At 41.4% G+C, this 19,223-nt stretch overlaps 1 protein-coding gene across 1 annotated transcript in view; it reads right to left on the minus strand.

The window, feature by feature from the left end:
• Positions 1-8,123: 8,123 nt before the first annotated feature.
• Positions 8,124-19,223, minus strand: part of LOC133612727 (interleukin-17 receptor D-like) — a 35,549-nt gene continuing 24,449 nt past the window's right edge. Inside the window, exons 6-12 of the mRNA XM_061970394.1 lie at positions 18,692-18,815; positions 14,732-14,770; positions 14,511-14,656; positions 12,113-12,187; positions 10,474-10,534; positions 8,745-8,888; positions 8,124-8,671 (exon numbers count right to left, since the gene is read on the minus strand). Coding sequence (XP_061826378.1) covers positions 8,550-8,671; positions 8,745-8,888; positions 10,474-10,534; positions 12,113-12,187; positions 14,511-14,656; positions 14,732-14,770; positions 18,692-18,815 — 711 coding nt within the window. The 3' untranslated portion in view covers positions 8,124-8,549. The remainder of the gene's footprint in view (positions 8,672-8,744; positions 8,889-10,473; positions 10,535-12,112; positions 12,188-14,510; positions 14,657-14,731; positions 14,771-18,691; positions 18,816-19,223) is intronic.

The following is a 19,223-nucleotide window of genomic DNA, read 5'->3' on the forward strand; positions in this document are numbered from 1 at the left end:
TGACATGCAAAATCGAGTTTCAAATAATAATAATAATAATTGAAAAATATCAATGGCATATCAAATACAATTTAAATAAAAATTGAATGCATCTTTTCTATTTGCAGCCTTCTGAGGTAAATATCAACATTAACTTTTTCCACAGGCTAATAAATTTAAAAATAAAATAACAATGAATAAACCAACCATTCAGGACTTTAAACTGCTCAGTTTGCAACACACTGATCTAATCTGATGTGCCCAAGCCAGATACCTGCCATCTTTTCTTGGATGCTAGTTCATTAATGTCGGGGCTCAGGCTTTGAGCTGAGGCAACCTTCATTATCGAATGAATCAATCAATCAATCAATGTTTATTTATATATAGCCCTAAATCACAAGTGTCTCAAAGGGCTGCACAAGCCACAACGACATCCTCGGTACAAAGCCCACATAAGGGCAAGGAAAAACTCACCCCAGTGGGACGTCGATGTGTTCATCAGTCATTATATCTCGTAGTCCGTCCCGGACCACAGTCTTGGGGGCGTGTGCCTTTGACGTCCTCTACAAGCTGTCGTCACGTCCGCTTTTCATCCATTCTAACAACGTGTTAGAAACGTGCTGTTTTTAGGGATTCAGTCAAAGACCCTCTATGTTACAGACACCTTCTGCTGTTTTTAGGGATTCAGTCAAAGATCCTCTATTTGACAGGAACGCTGCTGTTTTGGGTAATCTGCTGCAAAAAAGGGTGAAGTTGCATGACATCTATACATTTAATACAAATCTGCATGTGAACTGGTGTTTCTTGCTTTATTGTCAGATATTTAGACATTAAAAACATGTAATAAATACAAAGAACAGTAGGAAAAGGATAACATATTCCAACAGAGTGCATCAAAACCATTAGCTTCTTTTCCCTACATATGTTTCACAGCTCATGTTGTCATTGCACTTAAAAAATACATACAATGTAAAAAAGTACCTCATTTTACATGTACAGTAATTAAGTATTTAACATTTTAAACACATACTTCAATGTAATACATATACACTTTAAAATACTTTAAAATAATTTAACAGTAAATAAATAGTGAGCCGACATGAAGTGTTGATGCAGCCTTCTGAGGGCACATACAGTATAGCTCGCAAAGTGCATTGTTTTGGCAATCAGTGACTTAACTCTAATATAACAGCAAATACATCACTTCATTTAAGGTCAAAGTGCACCGTTGTGGCCTTTACCCACTCAAGTAAACTTCAAAGACGTTTAAAAAAATAAATGTTTTTTGTTGCTGCTTTTTTTTGTTGTGTTTTTAGCAATTTTCTGTTCGTATGTTCAATTTTTGCCGGACCCTCGGAAGAAAGACTGATGGGAATCCGAACAAACATCATGGAGAAGCTCGCTGTAAAGGAAAAATCGGATATAAGAGCGGCCAGCATGGACGAATAGAACAGGCAAGCCATTGTAATGCCTGCTCGAGAAAAAACAAAAATTCTTATCAACGATTTGACTCCCCCGACAAGAAAAGGCTGTTCTGTAATCATCCTCTGAGGAATTTCAAAGATTTTGACCTCCGTCCCTCCTCAACGACACCTGAAAGTGCTTTGCTTGCATTGCATGCAGAATGACCCCGGGCCTATGAACACAACTCCACTACACCCAAAGACAATGGGCATATACACTAACACTGTTAGAATAATTGTAAGTTATCACAAAAAACTTTGTGTTGAAATGAGTTCCAGGCAAAAGGGCAGGGGCTGTCTTTGAGGCCTACCAAGAGTAAGGTTCGTAAAAGTCCACTGCGTAAGGGGGAGAGCCACATTTTTCTCATCCGTAAGGATGTTGTTCTGGCCCAAGGACTTCAAAGCGGAGAGATGACAGGATCTGCCCAATTTCCAGACGAACTCTTTTTGAACTATTTTATGGAACTCTTTTTGAACTATTTTACAAACTCTTTTTGAACTGTGAATTGTTTACAACCTTTTTCTGTGAACTTTTTGCGACCTTTGTCCTTTGGAAACAGCGGTGGCCATGTGGTCGGGGAGGGTCCAAAATAAAAAGAAGGAGGCATGCAATCTTTGGGCAGAGCGTGCTGGAGATTGTAGAAGGATAGAATGTCCGGGCGACTCTCCTCAATATATTGAGTCCAAATTGAATTCTGTCTCTGTTTAATTCCTTGCCTCTTGTCTTGTTTAATAGATGTCATCAGTGTTTCACCGCCGCTTCATTCCCCTTCGGGGTTATGGACGGCTGAGTAGCGCTTTATAGCAGAAGGCCGGCCTCCAGGGCCCCAACTCCCCCCCTCTGTTGCGAGTTGTTGTGATTATATGTAACATGTTTATGTGTGCTATGGCAAATGAGGTTTTTTGTCTCTTGGACTCAGTCTGGACCCCTCCTGAGGGTCCAGCCTTTGACTGATATGTTTTACTCTTCCCAATATCACCTTTTTTAAGTAGCGCCGTAAGTGGCTGATCCGTTGGCGGTCCCAGTCTTGTCTCCCTGTAACGTATGTCTGCTCTTAGTGGGACTGTACCCAAAATGTCATTTCAGTTCTTATGTGTATTGTACATGTTAAAGAATGGACAATAATAAAGCATCCTGAATCCTGAATCCTGAAACGAACGTAGCCAACAATTAAAATCGTAATTATTTACTCTGTCTGATGTCTCCTCCAGGCTAGACTACTGCGACGCATTTCTTGTCGGGATCCCCAGCAAGAACACCCAGAAGCTGCAATACATCCAGAATAATGCTGCTCGGATCCTGATGAGAGTGCGGAAATATGACCATATCACACCAACTCTCAAATCCCTTCACTGGCTTCCTGTTCCACTCAGGATTGAATTCAAAGTCGCCCTACTAACCCACCAGTGTCTCCATGGAAATGCCTCCCCTCTACCTCAAAGAACTGCTCACCCCCAAATCCTCCACACGACACCTCCGCTCCGGACAGGCTAACCTCCTCCAACCTCCGAGGGCAAAGCTCCAAACAATGGGAGACCGCTCCCTTCCTGTGGAACGCTCTCCCTGACCACCTGAGGGTACCACAGACTGTGGATGCTTTTTAAAAAAACTTAAAAATCCTTCTTTTTGAAAAAAAACTTTTTTTTTAGATATATGCACACTAGTTTTAGCGGTTTGGCTGTTCTAGTTTTTATTTTTATTTATTTTTTATTTTATTTTTTTAATACACTGTAGCACTTTGAGGTTGTTTACTCAATGCAAAGTGCTTTTTACAAATAAAATCTATTATTATTATTATTATTATTATTTGTTCCCATCTTTTAACCACGACATACGTTTCAGCCGCAGCGTCTGCAGTTTTGCTGCATGCTTTGAATGGGGAAACTGTGTTTTCTCGTAGATTCATACATAATATCCCTTTCTTTAACTGTTACAACTGTCGCCAATGTTTTTTTTTTCCTTTTTTTTTTCATTTGCGTTTAAGGTTTGAGCAACAAACTTCCGTAGATATTCATAAAAGTGGTGAATTTTGGTTTCCATAAGTCAGGGGTCGGCAACCTTTACCAGTCAAAGAGCCATTTTGACCAGTTTCACAAATTAAAGAAAACAATGGGAGCCACAAAAAATCTTTTGAAATTTAACATGAAATAACACTGCATACAAGGACTTTTTTTTTGCTTTTTGCTATGTATAAAGCAAGGGTTTCAGACACGCAGTCCACACCTTAATATGAAAATTGGATGTTAGTGCGGCCCGCGGGTTTCATATGAATGGGTTTTATATGAATGGCGCTTGACAGCATCATTCTTGTCAACCGTCCCGGTTTTTCCGGCAGACTACGAATTTCAAGGCAACTGTTCTCTCGAACGTGCCGTGAAGGTACGGCATTTAACGCCCACTACACCCAGCGTGCCGGCCGAGCTACACGGTGTATAGGGCTTCGGCTTGCTCACGTAGGTGACAGCAAAGGCATACTTGGTCAACAACCACACAGGTTACACTGACGGTGGAGGTATAAAAAAATTGAACACTCTTACTAATAATGCGCCACACTGTGAACCCACATCAAACACGAATGACAAACACATTTCGGGAGAACATCTGCACCGTAACACAACATAAACACAACAGGACAAATACCCAGAATCCCATGCAGCCCTAACTCTTCCGTGCTACATTATACACCCCCTCCCTACCAAACCCCGCTCACCTCAACCTACGCACAGAGGTTGGGGGGGGTTTGGTGGTAGCAGGAGTGTATAATGTAGCCCGGAAGAGTCAGGGCTGCATAGGATTCTGGGTATTTGTTCTGTTGTGTTTATGTTGTGTTAAGGTGCAGATGTTCTCCCGAAATGTGTTTGTCATTCTTTGACGTCCTCTACAAGCTGTCGTCACGTCCGCTTTTCATCCATTCTAACGTGTTAGAAACGTGCTGTTTTTAGGGATTCAGTCAAAGATCCTCTATGTTACAGACACCTTCTGCTGTTTTTAAGGATTCAGTCAAAGATCCTCTACTTGACAGGAACGCTGCTGTTTTGGGTAATCTGCTGCAAAAAAGGGTGAAGTTGCATGACATCTATACATTTAATACAAATCTGCATGTGAACTGGTGTTTTTTGCTTTATTGTCAGATATTTAGACATTAAAAACATGTAATAAATACAAAGAACAGTAGGAAAAGGATAACATATTCCAACAGAGTGCATCAAAACCATTAGCTTCTTTTCCCTACATATGTTTCACAGCTCATGTTGTCATTGCACTTAAAAAATACATACAATGTAAAAAAGTACCTCATTTTACATGTACAGTAATTAAGTATTTAACATTTTAAACACATACTTCAATGTAATACATATACACTTTAAAATACTTTAAAATAATTTAACAGTAAATAAATAGTGAGCCGACATGAAGTGTTGATGCAGCCTTCTGAGGGCACATACAGTATAGCTCGCAAAGTGCATTGTTTTGGCAATCAGTGACTTAACTCTAATATAACAGCAAATACATCACTTCATTTAAGGTCAAAGTTCACCGTTGTGGCCTTTAACTACTCAAGTAAACTTCAAAGACGTTTAAAAAAATAAATGTTTTTTGTTGCTGCTTTTTTTTGTTATGTTTTTAGCAATTTTCTGTTCGTGTGTTCAATTTTTGCCGGACCCTAAGAAGAAAGACTGATGGGAATCCGAACAAACATCATGGAGAAGCTCGCTGTAAAGGAAACATTGGATATGAGAACGGCCAGCATGGACGAATAGAACAGGCAAGCCATTGTAATGCCTGCTCGAGAAAAAACAAAAATTCTTATCAACGATTTGACTCCCCCGACAAGAAAAGGCTGTTCTGTAATCATCCCCTGAGGAATTTCAAAGATTTTGACCTCCCTCCGTCCCTCCTCAACGACACCTGAAAGTGCTTTGCTTGCATTGCATGCAGAATGACCCCGGGCCTATGAACACAACTCCACTACACCCAAAGACAATGGGCATATACACTAACACTGTTAGAATAATTGTAAGTTATCACAAAAAACTTTGTGTTGAAATGAGTTCCAGGCAAAAGGGCAGGGGCTGTCTTTGAGGCCTACCAAGAGTAAGGTTCGTAAAAGTCCACTGCGTAAGGGGGAGAGCCACATTTTTCTCATCCGTAAGGATGTTGTTCTGGCCCAAGGACTTCAAAGCGGAGAGATGACAGGATCTGCCCAATTTCCAGACGAACTCTTTTTGAACTATTTTATGGAACTCTTTTTGAACTATTTTACAAACTCTTTTTGCACTGACCTTTCCTGTGAATTGTTTACAACCTTTTTCTGTGAACTTTTTGCGACCTTTGTCCTTTGGAAACAGCGGTGGCCATGTGGTCGGGGAGGGTCCAAAATAAAAAGGAGGAGGCATGCGATCTTTTGGCAGAGCGTGCTGGAGATTGTAGAAGGATAGAATGTCCGGGCGACTCTCCTCAATATATTGAGTCCAAATTGAATTCTGTCTCTGTTTAATTCTTTGCCTCTTGTCTTGTTTAATAGATGTCATCAGTGTTTCACCGCCGCTTCATTCCCCTTCGGGGTTATGGACGGCTGAGTAGCGCTTTATAGCAGCAGGCCGGCCTCCAGGGCCTCAACTCCCCCCCTCTGTTGCGAGTCGTTGTGATTATATGTAACATGTTTATGTGTGCTATAGCAAATGAGGTTTTTTGTCTCTTGGACTCAGTCTGGACCCTTTGACTGATATGTTTTACTCTTTCCCCCTTTTCCCAATATCACCTTTTTCCCACCTTTTTTAAGTAGCGCCGTAAGTGGCTGATCCGTTGGCGGTCCCAGTCTTGTGTCCCTGTAACGTATGTCTGCTCTTAGTGGGACTGTACCCAAAATGTCATTTCAGTTCTTATGTGTCTTGTACATGTTAAAGAATGGACAATAATAAAGCATCCTGAATCCTGAATCCTGAAACGAAAGTAGCCAACAATTAAAATCGTAATTATTTACTCTGTCTGATGCCGAGAGGCTCGTCCACGCCTTTGTCTCCTCCAGGCTAGACTACTGCGACGCATTTCTTGTCGGGATCCCCAGCAAGAACACCCAGAAGCTGCAATACATACAGAATAGTGCTGCTAGGATCCTGATGAGGAGTGCGGAAATATGACCATATCACACCAACGCTCAAATCCCTTCACTGGCTTCCTGTTCCACTCAGGATTGACTACTAACCCACCAGTGTCTCCATGGAAATGCCTCCCCTCTACCTAAAGAACTACTCACCCCCAAATCCTCCACACGACACCTCCGCTCCGGACAGGCTAAACTCCTCCAACCTCCGAGGACAAAGCTACAAACAATGTGGAACGCTCTCCCTGACCACCTGAGGGTACCACAGACTGTGGATGCTTTTAAAAAAAACGTTAAAATCCTTCTTTTTAAAAAAAACTTTTTTTTAGATATAAGCACACTAGTTTTAGCGGTTTGGCTGTTCTAGTTTTTATTTTTATTTATTTTTTATTTTATTTTTTTAATACACTGTAGCACTTTGAGGTTGTTTACTCAATGTAAAGTGCTTTTTACAAATAAAATCTATTATTATTATTATTATTATTTGTTCCCATCTTTTAACCACGACATACGTTTCAGCCGCAGCGTCTGCAGTTTTGCTGCATGCTTTGAATGGGGAAACTGTGTTTCCTCGTAGATTCATACATAATATCCCTTTCTTTAACTGTTACAACTGTTGCCAATGTTTTTTTTTTTCGTTTTTTTTTTCATTTGCGTTTAAGGTTTGAGCAACAAACTTCCGTAGATATTCATAAAAGTGGTGAATTTTGGTTTCCATAAGTCAGGGGTCGGCAACCTTTACCAGTCAAAGAGCCATTTTGACCAGTTTCACAAATTAAAGAAAACAATGGGAGCCACAAAAAATCTTTTGAAATTTAACATGAAATAACACTGCATACAAAGACTTTTTTTTTGCTTTTTGCTATGTATAAAGCAAGGGTTTCAGACACGCAGTCCAAACCTTAATATGAAAATTGGATGTTAGTGCGGCCCGCGCGTTTTATATGAATGGGTTTTATATGAATGGCGCTCGACAGCATCATTCTTGTCAACCGTCCCGGTTTTTCCGGCAGACTACGAATTTCAAGGCAACTGTTCTCTCGAACGTGCCGTGAAGGTACGGCATTTAACGCCCACTACACCCAGCGTGCCGGCCGAGCTACACGGTGTATAGGGCTACGGCTTGCTCACGTAGGTGACAGCAAAGGCATACTTGGTCAACAACCACAAAGGTTACACTGACGGTGAAGGTATAAAAAAATTGAACACTCTTACTAATAATGCGCCACACTGTGAACCCACACCAAACACGAATGACAAACACATTTCGGGAGAACATCTGCACCGTAACACAACATAAACACAACAGGACAAATACCCAGAATCCCATGCAGCCCTAACTCTTCCGTGCTACATTATGTGTGAGGGAGCAGGGTTGGGGTGGGGGCGGGGTTTGGTGGTAGCAGGAGTGTATAATGTAGCCCGGAAGAGTCAGGGCTGCATAGGATTCTGGGTATTTGTTCTGTTGTGTTTATGTTGTGTTAAGGTGCAGATGTTCTCCCGAAATGTGTTTGTCATTCTTGTTTGGTTTTGGTTCAAAGTGTGGCGCATTATTAGTAAGAGTGTTAAAGTTGTTTTATATAGACACCGTCAGTGTAACCTGTGTGGCTGTCGATCAAGTATGCCTGGCTGTCGTTTACGTGTGCAAGCAAAAGATGCAGTAAAAAGTTACTGAGCTGGCACGCTATTAATACAGATTGTAAAGGGCGCTAAATGCTGTACCATCACGGCACGCCCCTATCATCATTGTCGGGGTGACATTATCATCATTGTTAGGGTGAATGTTGGAGGATATTAATCCCGGGAGGTTTCTGCAAGAGGCACCAAAATCAGGATGTCTCCCGGGAAATTGGGGGAGTCAGCAAGTATGTAGCTGAGCCGCATCAGAATGATCAAAGAGCCGCATGCGGCTCCGGAGCCGCGGGTTGCCGACCCCTGCCATAAGTGAATATATGGAAGTGCAAAAAAAAAGTTTGCCTTTTTTTTGTCAAATGTATCGTTTTTACACCACGCCGCAAATTGTCCCCTGCTGCCGGGTCTCGGGTCTGCGGACCTGCTCGTCACACGGTACGTCCGCTCGGGGCCCTTCTTCATTCATCTTCGTCCCTTCCTTTATAAGGTTTTCTAAGCAGGGGGAACAATATTTAAACACAGTGCTGAATGTAGTACATAATAATAATATAACAATAATAACAACCTGGATCGATGATAGGTTTCTTTGTTTGTGTGTAGCAGTTACGGGTGAACATAGCCAGGGTGACAGCGTAAATAGTCGCCCCGGCAAACACGAAAAGGAACACCAGACTCCAGTAGGGAAAGCTGTGACGTCCCAATGTAGCTTCTGAGGGCCAGATAGGACAATATGTTACTTAAGTATTGTGCATTAAAGTACAAAACCCAAAAGCAGTGAAGTTGTCACGTTGTGTAAACGGTAAATAAAAAGAGAATACAATGATTTGCAAATCCTTTTCAACTTATATTCAATTGAATAGACTGCAAAGACAAGATACTTAACGTTCGAACTGGAAAACGTTATTTTCTGCAAATTTCAGCTTGTTTGGAATGTGATGCCTGCAACATGTTTCGAAAATAGCTGGCACAAGTGGCAAAAAAGACTGAGAAAGTTGAGGAATGCTCATCAAACACTTATTTGGAACATCCCACAGGTGAACAGGCTAATTGGGAACAGGTGGGTGCCATGATTAGGTATAAAAGCAGCTGCCATGAAATGCTCAGTCATTCACAAACAAGGACGGGGCGAGGGTCACCACTTTGTCAACAAATGCCTGAGCAAATTGTTTAAGAACAACATTTCTCAACGAGCTATTGCAAGGAATTTAGGGATTTCACCATCTACGGTCCGTAATATCATCAAAGGGTTCAGAGAATCTGGAGAAATCACTGCACGTAAGAGGCAGTCGGTACTGCATCAAAATTCAATGTGTGGATATCACCACATGGGCTCAAGAAAACTTCAGAAAACCACTGTCAGTAACTACAGTTTGTCGCTACACCTGTAAGTGCAAGTTATAACTCTACTATGCAAAGCAAAAGCCATTTATCAACAACACCCAGAAACGTCGCCGGCTTCGCTGGGCCCGAGCTCATCTAAGATGGACTGATGCAAAGTGTAAAAGTGTTCTGTGGTTTCACGAGTCCACATTTCTAAAAATTTTTGGAAACTGTGGACGTCGTGTCCTCCGGACCAAAGAGGAAAAGAACCATCCAGATTGTTATAGGCGCAAAGTTGAAAAAGCCAGCATGTGTGATGGTATGGGGGTGTATTAGTGCCCAAGACATGGGTAACTTACACATCTGTGAAGGCACCATTAATGCTGAAAGGTACATACAGGTTTTGGAGCAACATATGTTGCCATCCAAGCATGGACGCCCCTGCTTATTTCAGCAAGACAATGCCAAGCCACGTGTTACATCAACGTGGCTTCATAGTAAAAGAGTGCAGGTACTAGACTGGCCTGCCTGTAGTCCAGACCTGTCTCCCATTGAAAATGTGTGGCGCATTATGAAGCCTAAAATACCACAACGGAGACCCCCGGACTGTTGAAGCAAGAATGGGAAATAATTCCACCTGAGAAGCTTCAAAAATGTGTCTCCTCAGTTCCCAAACGTTTACTGAGTGTTGTTAAAAGGAAAGGCCATGTAACACAGTGGTAAAACCAACTTTTTTGCAACGTGTTGCTGCCATTAAATTCTAAGTTAATGATTATTTTCCAAAAAAATTAAGTTTCTCAGTTGGAACATTAAATATCTTGTCTTTGCAGTCTATTCAATTGAATATAAGTTAAAAAATATTTGCAAATCATTGTATTCTGTTTTTATTTACCATTTACACAATGTGCCAACTTCACTGGTTTTGGGGTTTGTATGTTAATGTTCAAGTGTGCACATCCCCAGACGTCACCTACCTCGCTTCTTGACATAGATGTTGTATTTTTTCCTCACTGCGTCTGCTTGATTGGCTGCAATCTGCATGCAAATGTGAAAATATCATACTGCATACATTATTACTTAAAATCAAGATAGGGGGTATGGCGTTCACTTTTTTTGGCAAACAAAAAGTGTTAGTTTTCTTCACTTTTTGTATGAAATCTTACTTAATTAATTGAATATGACAGATTTAATGATTGTTAGACACGTTTTGATGCTTTCGAGCGTCACTTCAAGTTCTGTCCATGTTTCATTTAAATTCAATGACTTCAATGGGGGTTTAATACTGTAAGAATTATTGTGGATGTTATTTATAAGCAAATGAGGAAAAAATGGTAAAATAAACATATATATATATATATATATATATATATATATATATATATATATATATATATATATATGTATGTATGTATGTGTGGGAAAAAAATCACAAGACTACTTCATCTCTACAGGCCTGTTTCATGAGGGGTTCCCTCAATCATCAGGAGATTTTTATATATATATATATATATATATATATATATATATATATATATATATATATATATATATATATATATATATATATATATATACATATGTCTTAATAAGGTTATCCAAAAAATAGTGCTCGATACCGTAGTAGAGCGCAATATATGTATGTGTGGGAAAAAATCACAAGACTACTTCATCTCGAGATGAAGTAGTCTTGTGATTTTTTCCCACACATACATTATTTATATGTATATATATATATGTATATATATATATATATATATATATATATATATATATATATATATATATATATATATATATATATATATATAGGAATGGAACGACCTCACAACAAACTTGAAAAGTCTAACAGATTACTCTTCATTCACAATTGAAGTTAAAAAGTGGCTTTGGAGCAATCAAAGCTGCTCACACGGTCAATAAGGTGGCCACCATCTTTGACACGTCAACTTAATGTGTATCATATTTATCCATGAGAGCATTTTTGTTGTAAATTGTGAGGTGTGTCTGTTAAAATCATGGTTTGTTTTTACAAATGATGACAGATGTGAACAAGAGCATGTATTGCCTTTGTGTGATGATGTAAATGAGGTGTGGTTGTATTGTATATTAAGTATGTGTCCATGAAAGGGCATTTTATGACTTTTCTTAATTTGATTACATAATTTTGTTGCATGATTTTTGTATCCCTTTAATTTAGGTAGCCAGGGACTGCAGGTGGAAATGAGCTATTTAGCTATAATCTGGTACAGAACATATATGTCTTTGAGCTTAATGTTTCTGTGCATTGTCCCTTCAAAAAAAGACTGAACTAACTAAATTCCTGTCAATTTTATTTTTATAAAAAAAAATAATTAAAAGTAAAACTGTATTGATTTCAACAATATATGAAACATGTAATTATTATTATAGCCACAACAATCTGTCATCATACTCTTCTGTAAGCTTTAATAAAGACTGTATTTTTTTTTACAATTGATATACTGTGCTGTAAAGTGTGAAGTTTCAAAAAGTCTTTTATTGATCATCCTTTATATTCGTCATGCTCTATGATATTTATTCATAACAATGTTAACTATGTTGGCCATTTAGTTGATTTTGCATGTTGGTATTTACCTCGCATGTGTAATTACTTCCTTCTTCGAGGTCTCTGAGTGCGAAGTTGTGGTGTGTTTTGTTTCTGGAGACATTCTGGAGAAATGCACATTGAATTTAAATGCTTATTAATAACAACTCTACTGTATGTAAAAAAAAACACATTCACACAGGTAAGAAAGAGTTAATGCACTTTAAACAGCAGTCATAACTAAGGGTGTAACGGTACACAAAAATCTCGCTTCGGTACGTGCCTCGGTTTAGAGGTCACGGTTCGGTTCATTTTCGGTACGGTAAGAAAACGACAAAATATACATTTTCTGGTTGTTTATTTACCAAATTTGTAAACAATGGCTTCATCCTTTTAACGTTGGGAACACTATAATAATTTTGCCCAAAAATAGAAATAGCTGTGTGTGTGATGGATGTGAGCCACCACTAGGCTGATCAGTGCACCAGCAGGCAGTCATGAATGCTAAGCATAACAATAACATACATATACACACACACATATACACACACACATAATAATAACATACATATACACACAGGGTGCATTGCCAGGGTTCATGTGGTCAACATATATCAAATAAAAACTAAATAAAACTAAATAAGATAAGGCTCAGAATTGGTTTCTTAACAAAACCATCCATCCATCTTCTTCCGCTTATCTGAGGTCGGGTCGCGGGGGCAGCAGCCTAAGCAGGGAAGCCCAGACTTCCCTCTCCCCAGCCACTTCGTCCAGCTCTTCCCGGGGGATCCCGAGGCGTTCCCAGGCCAGCCGAGAGACATAGTCATCCCAACGTGTCCTGGGTCTTCCCCGTGGCCTCCTACCGGTCGGACGTGCCCTAAACACCTTCATAGGGAGGCGTTCGGGTGGCATCCTGACCAGATGCCCGAACTACCTCATCTGGCTCCTCTCCATGTGGAGGAGCAGCGGCTTTACTTTGAGCTCCCCCCGGATGACAGAGCTTCTCACCCTATCTCTAAGGGAGAGCCCCGCCACCCGGCGGAGGAAACTCATTTCGGCTGCTTGTACCCGTGATCTTGTCCTTTTGGTCATAACCCAAAGCTCATGACCATAGGTGAGGATGGGAACGTAGATCGACCGGTAAATTGAGAGCTTTGCCTTCCGGCTCAGCTCCTTCTTCACCACAACGGATCGATACAGCGTCCGCATTACTGAAGACGCCGCACCGATCCGCCTGTCGATCTCACGATCCACTCTTCCCTCACTCAAGAACAAGACTCCGAGATACTTGAACTCCTCCACTTGGGGCAATATCTCCTCCCCAACCCGGAGATGGCACTCCACCCTTTTCCGGGCGAGAACCATGGACTCGGACTTGGAGGTGCTGATTCTCATCCCAGTTGCTTCACACTCTGCTGCAAACTGATCCAGTGAGAGCTGAAGATCCTGGCCAGATGAAGCCATCAGGACCACATCATCTGCAAAAAAGCAGAGACCTAATCCTGCAGCCACCAAACCGGATCCCCTCAACGCCTTGACTGCGCCTAGAAATTCTGTCCATAAAAGTTATGAACAGAATCGGTGACAAAGGGCAGCCTTGGCGGAGTCCAACCCTCACTGGAAACGGGTCCGACTTACTGCCTGGCAATGCGGACCAAGCTCTGACACTGATCTGAACAAAACCTTTCTATATATAAAGTGCAACATTAAACTGCTTCAAGTCAACTCAGCTTCAGATTAACTTTTCTTCCCCCCCCCCCCCAGCCTTTAACCCTGGTGACTTTCACTCAATTTTCATGTTTTTTGCCTAAAAAATGAGTTCATCCACATCGTGTGCAGAAAGAGCAGACCTGCTTGCAGTTACAATGGAGCTCGCAGGTATGGCGAGGTAGTGCCTGGCTCACTTGGCAGTAAGAGGATATGTGGGCTCATTGTTCTTCCACCATAGAAGTGGGTCAGAATCTAGTTTTTAATGCAATATGGTCCTACGTCTACTGCTATAAAAACATTTGGTATTGCTTTAGCCCTGCCTGACTCGCCGAGGAGAGGCTGCTTGAATGCGGTGTTTGCACAATGCTCTTCTTTCTCTTCGTTGAAGCGATGTTCACTTGGGGGTGGTGCCGCTTTAAAAGGGTTAGCATGTTTGACGTACCCTATTGCTGCTGAACAATGTCGGCAAACCGCTTTCGCTTTGTACACCTCTCGTCCTCCATTGTTGTATCGCACCGCAAAGTCGAAGTGTGTGCATTGTTTACACAACTACTTACCTCCGTCCGTGCGGTGCGCTACTTAATATGTCCGTTTGGAGACTCGTTCGGTGCACCTCCGTTTCGAACCGAACCCCCCCCGTACCGAAACGGTTCAATACAAATACACGTACCGTTACACCCTTAGTCATAACACAATTAAAGGATACGTTAAAGCTTTTCTAATATTTTGCTTACTCACAGGAATTATGTCCCTGGATGTCGTCTTGCCGTTTGCTGTACAGATGCAGAAGTAGCTCGTGATGCCCATGATAGGAGGAGCCAGGTTGAAGGTGACGATGACCACGGCCTCTTTTTGCTGCACAGCAACATACTTGGGGTACCAGTCTAGGTTGACAAAACCAGTATTTGACATTAGATAGAGAATCAAAAGTAGTAATGTAGAAAACAATACTTTCTTACCTGCTTTGCACTCGGGAAAACCACTTTTCTCTTCACACGCTGCAAAATCACAACATGCACACATTGCTACTTATTATTATTACATTATTTTACATTTGACACATTCATTTTGGTCGGTTCAATGCAGTGTCCCACTAAACCCAGCAGATGGTGCCGTTTTCAAGGTGAATATTATACAAAGTAGCCTTTCAATTGCCTTGTTTTAGATCAGGGACTATTAAAATCATGGCATTAAAACTAAAAACTAAAGACAACTTCAAATTGTTTTCTTTGTCTTACTGTCAGGATAATTGTTTCTAAGTTATCACAAAAACTTTGTCTGGTGAGAAGCAAAAGCTGTCTTTGGAACCTACCAAGAGTAAGGCTCGTAAAACTCCACTGTGTAGGGGGGGAAGCAAAATGAAGGTGTTCTGTTTCTTTCATGTATTGTAATCAAACAGAAAGATATTGTCTGACCCAAGGACTACAAAAGCGAAGAGGAAGCAGGACCAGACTCCCCTCCAGGCGACTTCTTTTTGAACTGTTTTACAAACCTCTTCTTTGAACTGTTTTATGACCTTTTCTGTGAAGTGTTTACGACCTTTTCTTTTGAACTGTTCTGTAACCAAAGGCAACGCTGTTTACGACCCACTTCCCTTTTGGAAGCAGCTGAGGTCATGTGGTCAGGGAAAGTCAAATAAAGGAGGAGGCATACAATCTTTCGCCAGAGCATGCTGGAGACTGTACAAGAGTACAGTGTACCGGCGTCTCTCCTCAATTGAGCCAAATTGAATTCTGTCTCTGTTTGATTCTTTGCTTCTTGTCTTGTTTAATAGATGTCATCAGTGTTTGAACCTGACACTTACTTTGGCCAAAAAATAGAACAAACACATTCTGAAAATATTACAATACAAATATAGAAAAAAAAACACGGCAGCGGTAAAGTTTGGATCCATGAAGGAAAGAAGAAAGTGAATGAATGTTTGGAACTGAATGAATTTACAGATTCATAAACATTTGTTTTCTTTTGTATTATTTTTTTTAATGAATTAAGACTGGGATGAGAATCAGCACCTCCAAGTCCGAGTCTATGGTTCTCGCCCGGAAAAGGGTGGAGTGCCATCTCCGGGTTGCGGAGGAGACCCTGCCCCAAGTGGAGGAGTTCAAGTACCTCGGAGTCTTGTTCATGAGTGAGGGAAGAGTGGATCGTGCGACCGACAGGCGGCGTCTTCAGTAATGCGGACGCTGTATCGATCCGTTGTGGTGAAGAAGGAGCTGAGCCGGAAGGCAAAGCTCTCAATTTACCGGTCGATCTACGTTCCCATCCTCACCTATGGTCATGAGCTTTGGGTGTTGACCGAAAGGACAAGATCACGGGTACAAGCGGCCCAAATGAGTTTCCTCCGCCGGGTGGCGGGGCTCTCCCTTAGAGATAGGGTGAGAAGCTCTGTCATCCGAGGGGAGCTCAAAGTAAAGCCGCTGCTCCTCCACATGGAGAGGAGCCAGATGAGGTGGTTCGGGCATCTGGTCAGGATGCCACCCGATCGCCTCCCTAGGGAGGTGTTTAGGGCACATCCGACCGACCGGTAGGAGGCCACGGGGAAGACCCAGGACACGTTGGGAAGACTATGTCTCCCGGCTGGCCTGGGAACGCCTCGGGATCCCCCGGGAAGAGCTGGACGAAGTGGCTGGGGAGAGGGAAGTCTGGGTTTCCCTGCTTAGGCTGCTGCCCCCGTGACCCGACCTCGGATAAGCGGAAGAAGATGGATGGATGGATGGATGGATTAAGTAATGTTTATGGCAACCTTTTTCCAAAACACATGTGAGATATAACAGGATAATGCATACATTTATCAATTATTTTCAAAATGGTTACAAAAATGTGGGAAATTTACTGTTATGACTTGATTGGGTTTTGACAATTCCTAGCACCAACACTGATGGAGTATTGGTGGGTGCAAAACAGCAGCAGGTGACTGTGGCCTGCGGGCCGGCTCCAATACTAATCAAATATCATCCCGGGGGCCATAGACCATTCAGTCGCGGGCCGGATCTGACCCGCGGGCCTTGACTTTGACACATAGGTTTTAGATAAATAAACACCATTTTTATTGGCCTGTGTTGCAGTTATCCATTAAATCTGTCACAACTCTGGCCTGTTGCTTCAAAGTAAAAAGCGGGGTTTAGTATTTGTCTGACGCGCTTCTTGTTTTGCCAGTAAAGCATCGGATGTAGCAGAATGTATGAAAAGAAACTTGCTTCGTGTGTCCGTTAAAGTGTTCAAAGCTCTCAATGAAGCGTCCAAAGTCTCTTATAAATCATGCAATATAGCGTCTAGCAGCAGCCAACAAAAATGAGGGTCACTCAGCTCAACTTTCTCCTCTCGCCACGCAACATGCAGGTAACAACGCCCATTTTATAGTGCCTGCTTCTAATACTATGTGACACATACTTTTGTCTGTGGATACACACCAAGAAACACACCACCTGACGTCATTTACACATTCCTGGATCCTACAAGTCCTAATAAGAATTCTACCTAGCAACAACTTCCTGCACAAGTGTGTGATTTAAACTATTTGTCAGGGGGCCTACCTTTATGAAATAAGTTGATATTATTTATTACAATGCCGTACGATTGTACAAAACCCAAAAACCAGTGAAGTTGGCACGTTGTGTAAATGGTAAATAAAAACAGAATACAATGATTTGCAAATCCTTTTCAACTTACCGTATTTTTCGGACTAGAAGTCGCAGTTTTTTTTCATAGTTTGGTCGGGCTCCAGTGCGACTTATATATGTTTTTTTCCTTCTTTATTATGCATTTTTGGCAGGTGCGACTTATACTCCGGTGCGACTTATACTCCAAAAAATACGGTATATTCAATTGAATAGACTGCAAAGACCATCCAAGCAACGTGTTTTTCGTGGACGCCCCTGCTTATTTCAGCAAGACGATGCTGCCAGGTTCAAACACTGATGACATCTATTAAACAAGACAAGAAGCAAAGAATTAAACAGAGACATAATTAAATTTTGGCTCAATTTGAGGAGAGACGCTTGGACGTCTGTACCCTTGTACAGTGTCATTACTCTGGCGAAAAGATTGTACTCCTCCTTTATTTGGACTTTCTCTGACCACATAACAACAGCTGCTCCTAAGGGACGAGGTCGTAAACAGCCATCGCCTTTGATTACAACAGTTCAAAAGAAGAGGTCGTAAACAGTTCACAGAAAAGGTCGTAAAAGAGTTCAAAAAGAGGTTCGTAAAACAGTTGAAAAAGGAGGTTCAAAAAGAGGTCGTCTGGAACTTGGGCAGATCCTGCCTTCTCTCCGCTTTGTAGTCCTTGAGTTAAAACAATATTTTTCTGTTGATTACAATACATGAAAGAAAACAGAACACCTTCATGTTGCTTCCCCCCCTACACAGTGGAGTTTTACAAGCCTTCTTGGTAGGTTTCAAAGACAGCTTTTGGTCTTCTCGCTGGGAACTCATTTCAACACAAAGTTTTTGTGATAACTTAGATAAAAGTATTCTAACAGAAGCCAAGCCACATTCTGCACGTGTTACAACAACGTGGCTTCGTAGTAAAAGAGTGCTGGTACTAGACTGGCCTGTATGTAGTCCAGACCTGTCTCCCATTGAAAATGTGGGGCGCATTATGAGGCGTAAAATACCACAACGGAGACCCCCGGACTGTTGAACAACTTAAGCTGTATATTGCTTTTAAATTCTAAGTTAATGATTATTTGCAAAAAAAAATAAAAACATTTACAGTTCGAACATTAAATATCTTGTCTTTGCAGTCTATTCAATTGAATATAAGTTGAAAAGGATTTGCAAATCATTGTATTCTGTTTTTATTTACCATTTACACAACTTGCCAACTTTGGGTTCACAATAAATTTGGGCCAAATAAAACTTAAAAGCGGTAATATGGCAGTTGCAGTATTATGTGTTTGTAAAATGATGCGACTTACAGCGTGTGGAGAAGATCTTGCTGTGATAGTACTTCTCCCACTCCTGAGGCACAGGCAGGGCCATGACGGTCACAGCATATTTGGAGCCAAGAGAGAGGCCCGAGAAAACGTCCGACTTGTACACCTGTAACAGGACAAATCCCTGTGTGAGTCATTTCATTTCAACCCTATACAGTAATACATCAGTGTATATGTTGTCCAATAAAATATCAAATTAACATATCGCAGCGTGTCATACACTAACAAATCTTGACGTGACGTCAGCGGGTTATCCATATACGGTAGAAATTTACCCGAAAAACATCCTTGCGCCAGTCAGCCGATTTAAATGGATGTAAATCTGGCTTTCATCTCAACGATGAAACCCAATGACGACAAATGCATCGTTGTTTTGTTGCTTCAATCAGCACATGTCACTACACAAACGTTCAGTGACAAGTGCCGCACTTTTAACTTTTATGATTCGTGGCAATGTGCCTTCAACTGTGAAGACGTTACCTCGAGTGTGTGCAAAGAAGAGTCTCGCTTCACC

The sequence above is a fragment of the Nerophis lumbriciformis genome, linkage group LG01 (genome assembly GCF_033978685.3).
Source record: "Nerophis lumbriciformis linkage group LG01, RoL_Nlum_v2.1, whole genome shotgun sequence".
NCBI lineage: Eukaryota > Metazoa > Chordata > Actinopteri > Syngnathiformes > Syngnathidae > Nerophis > Nerophis lumbriciformis.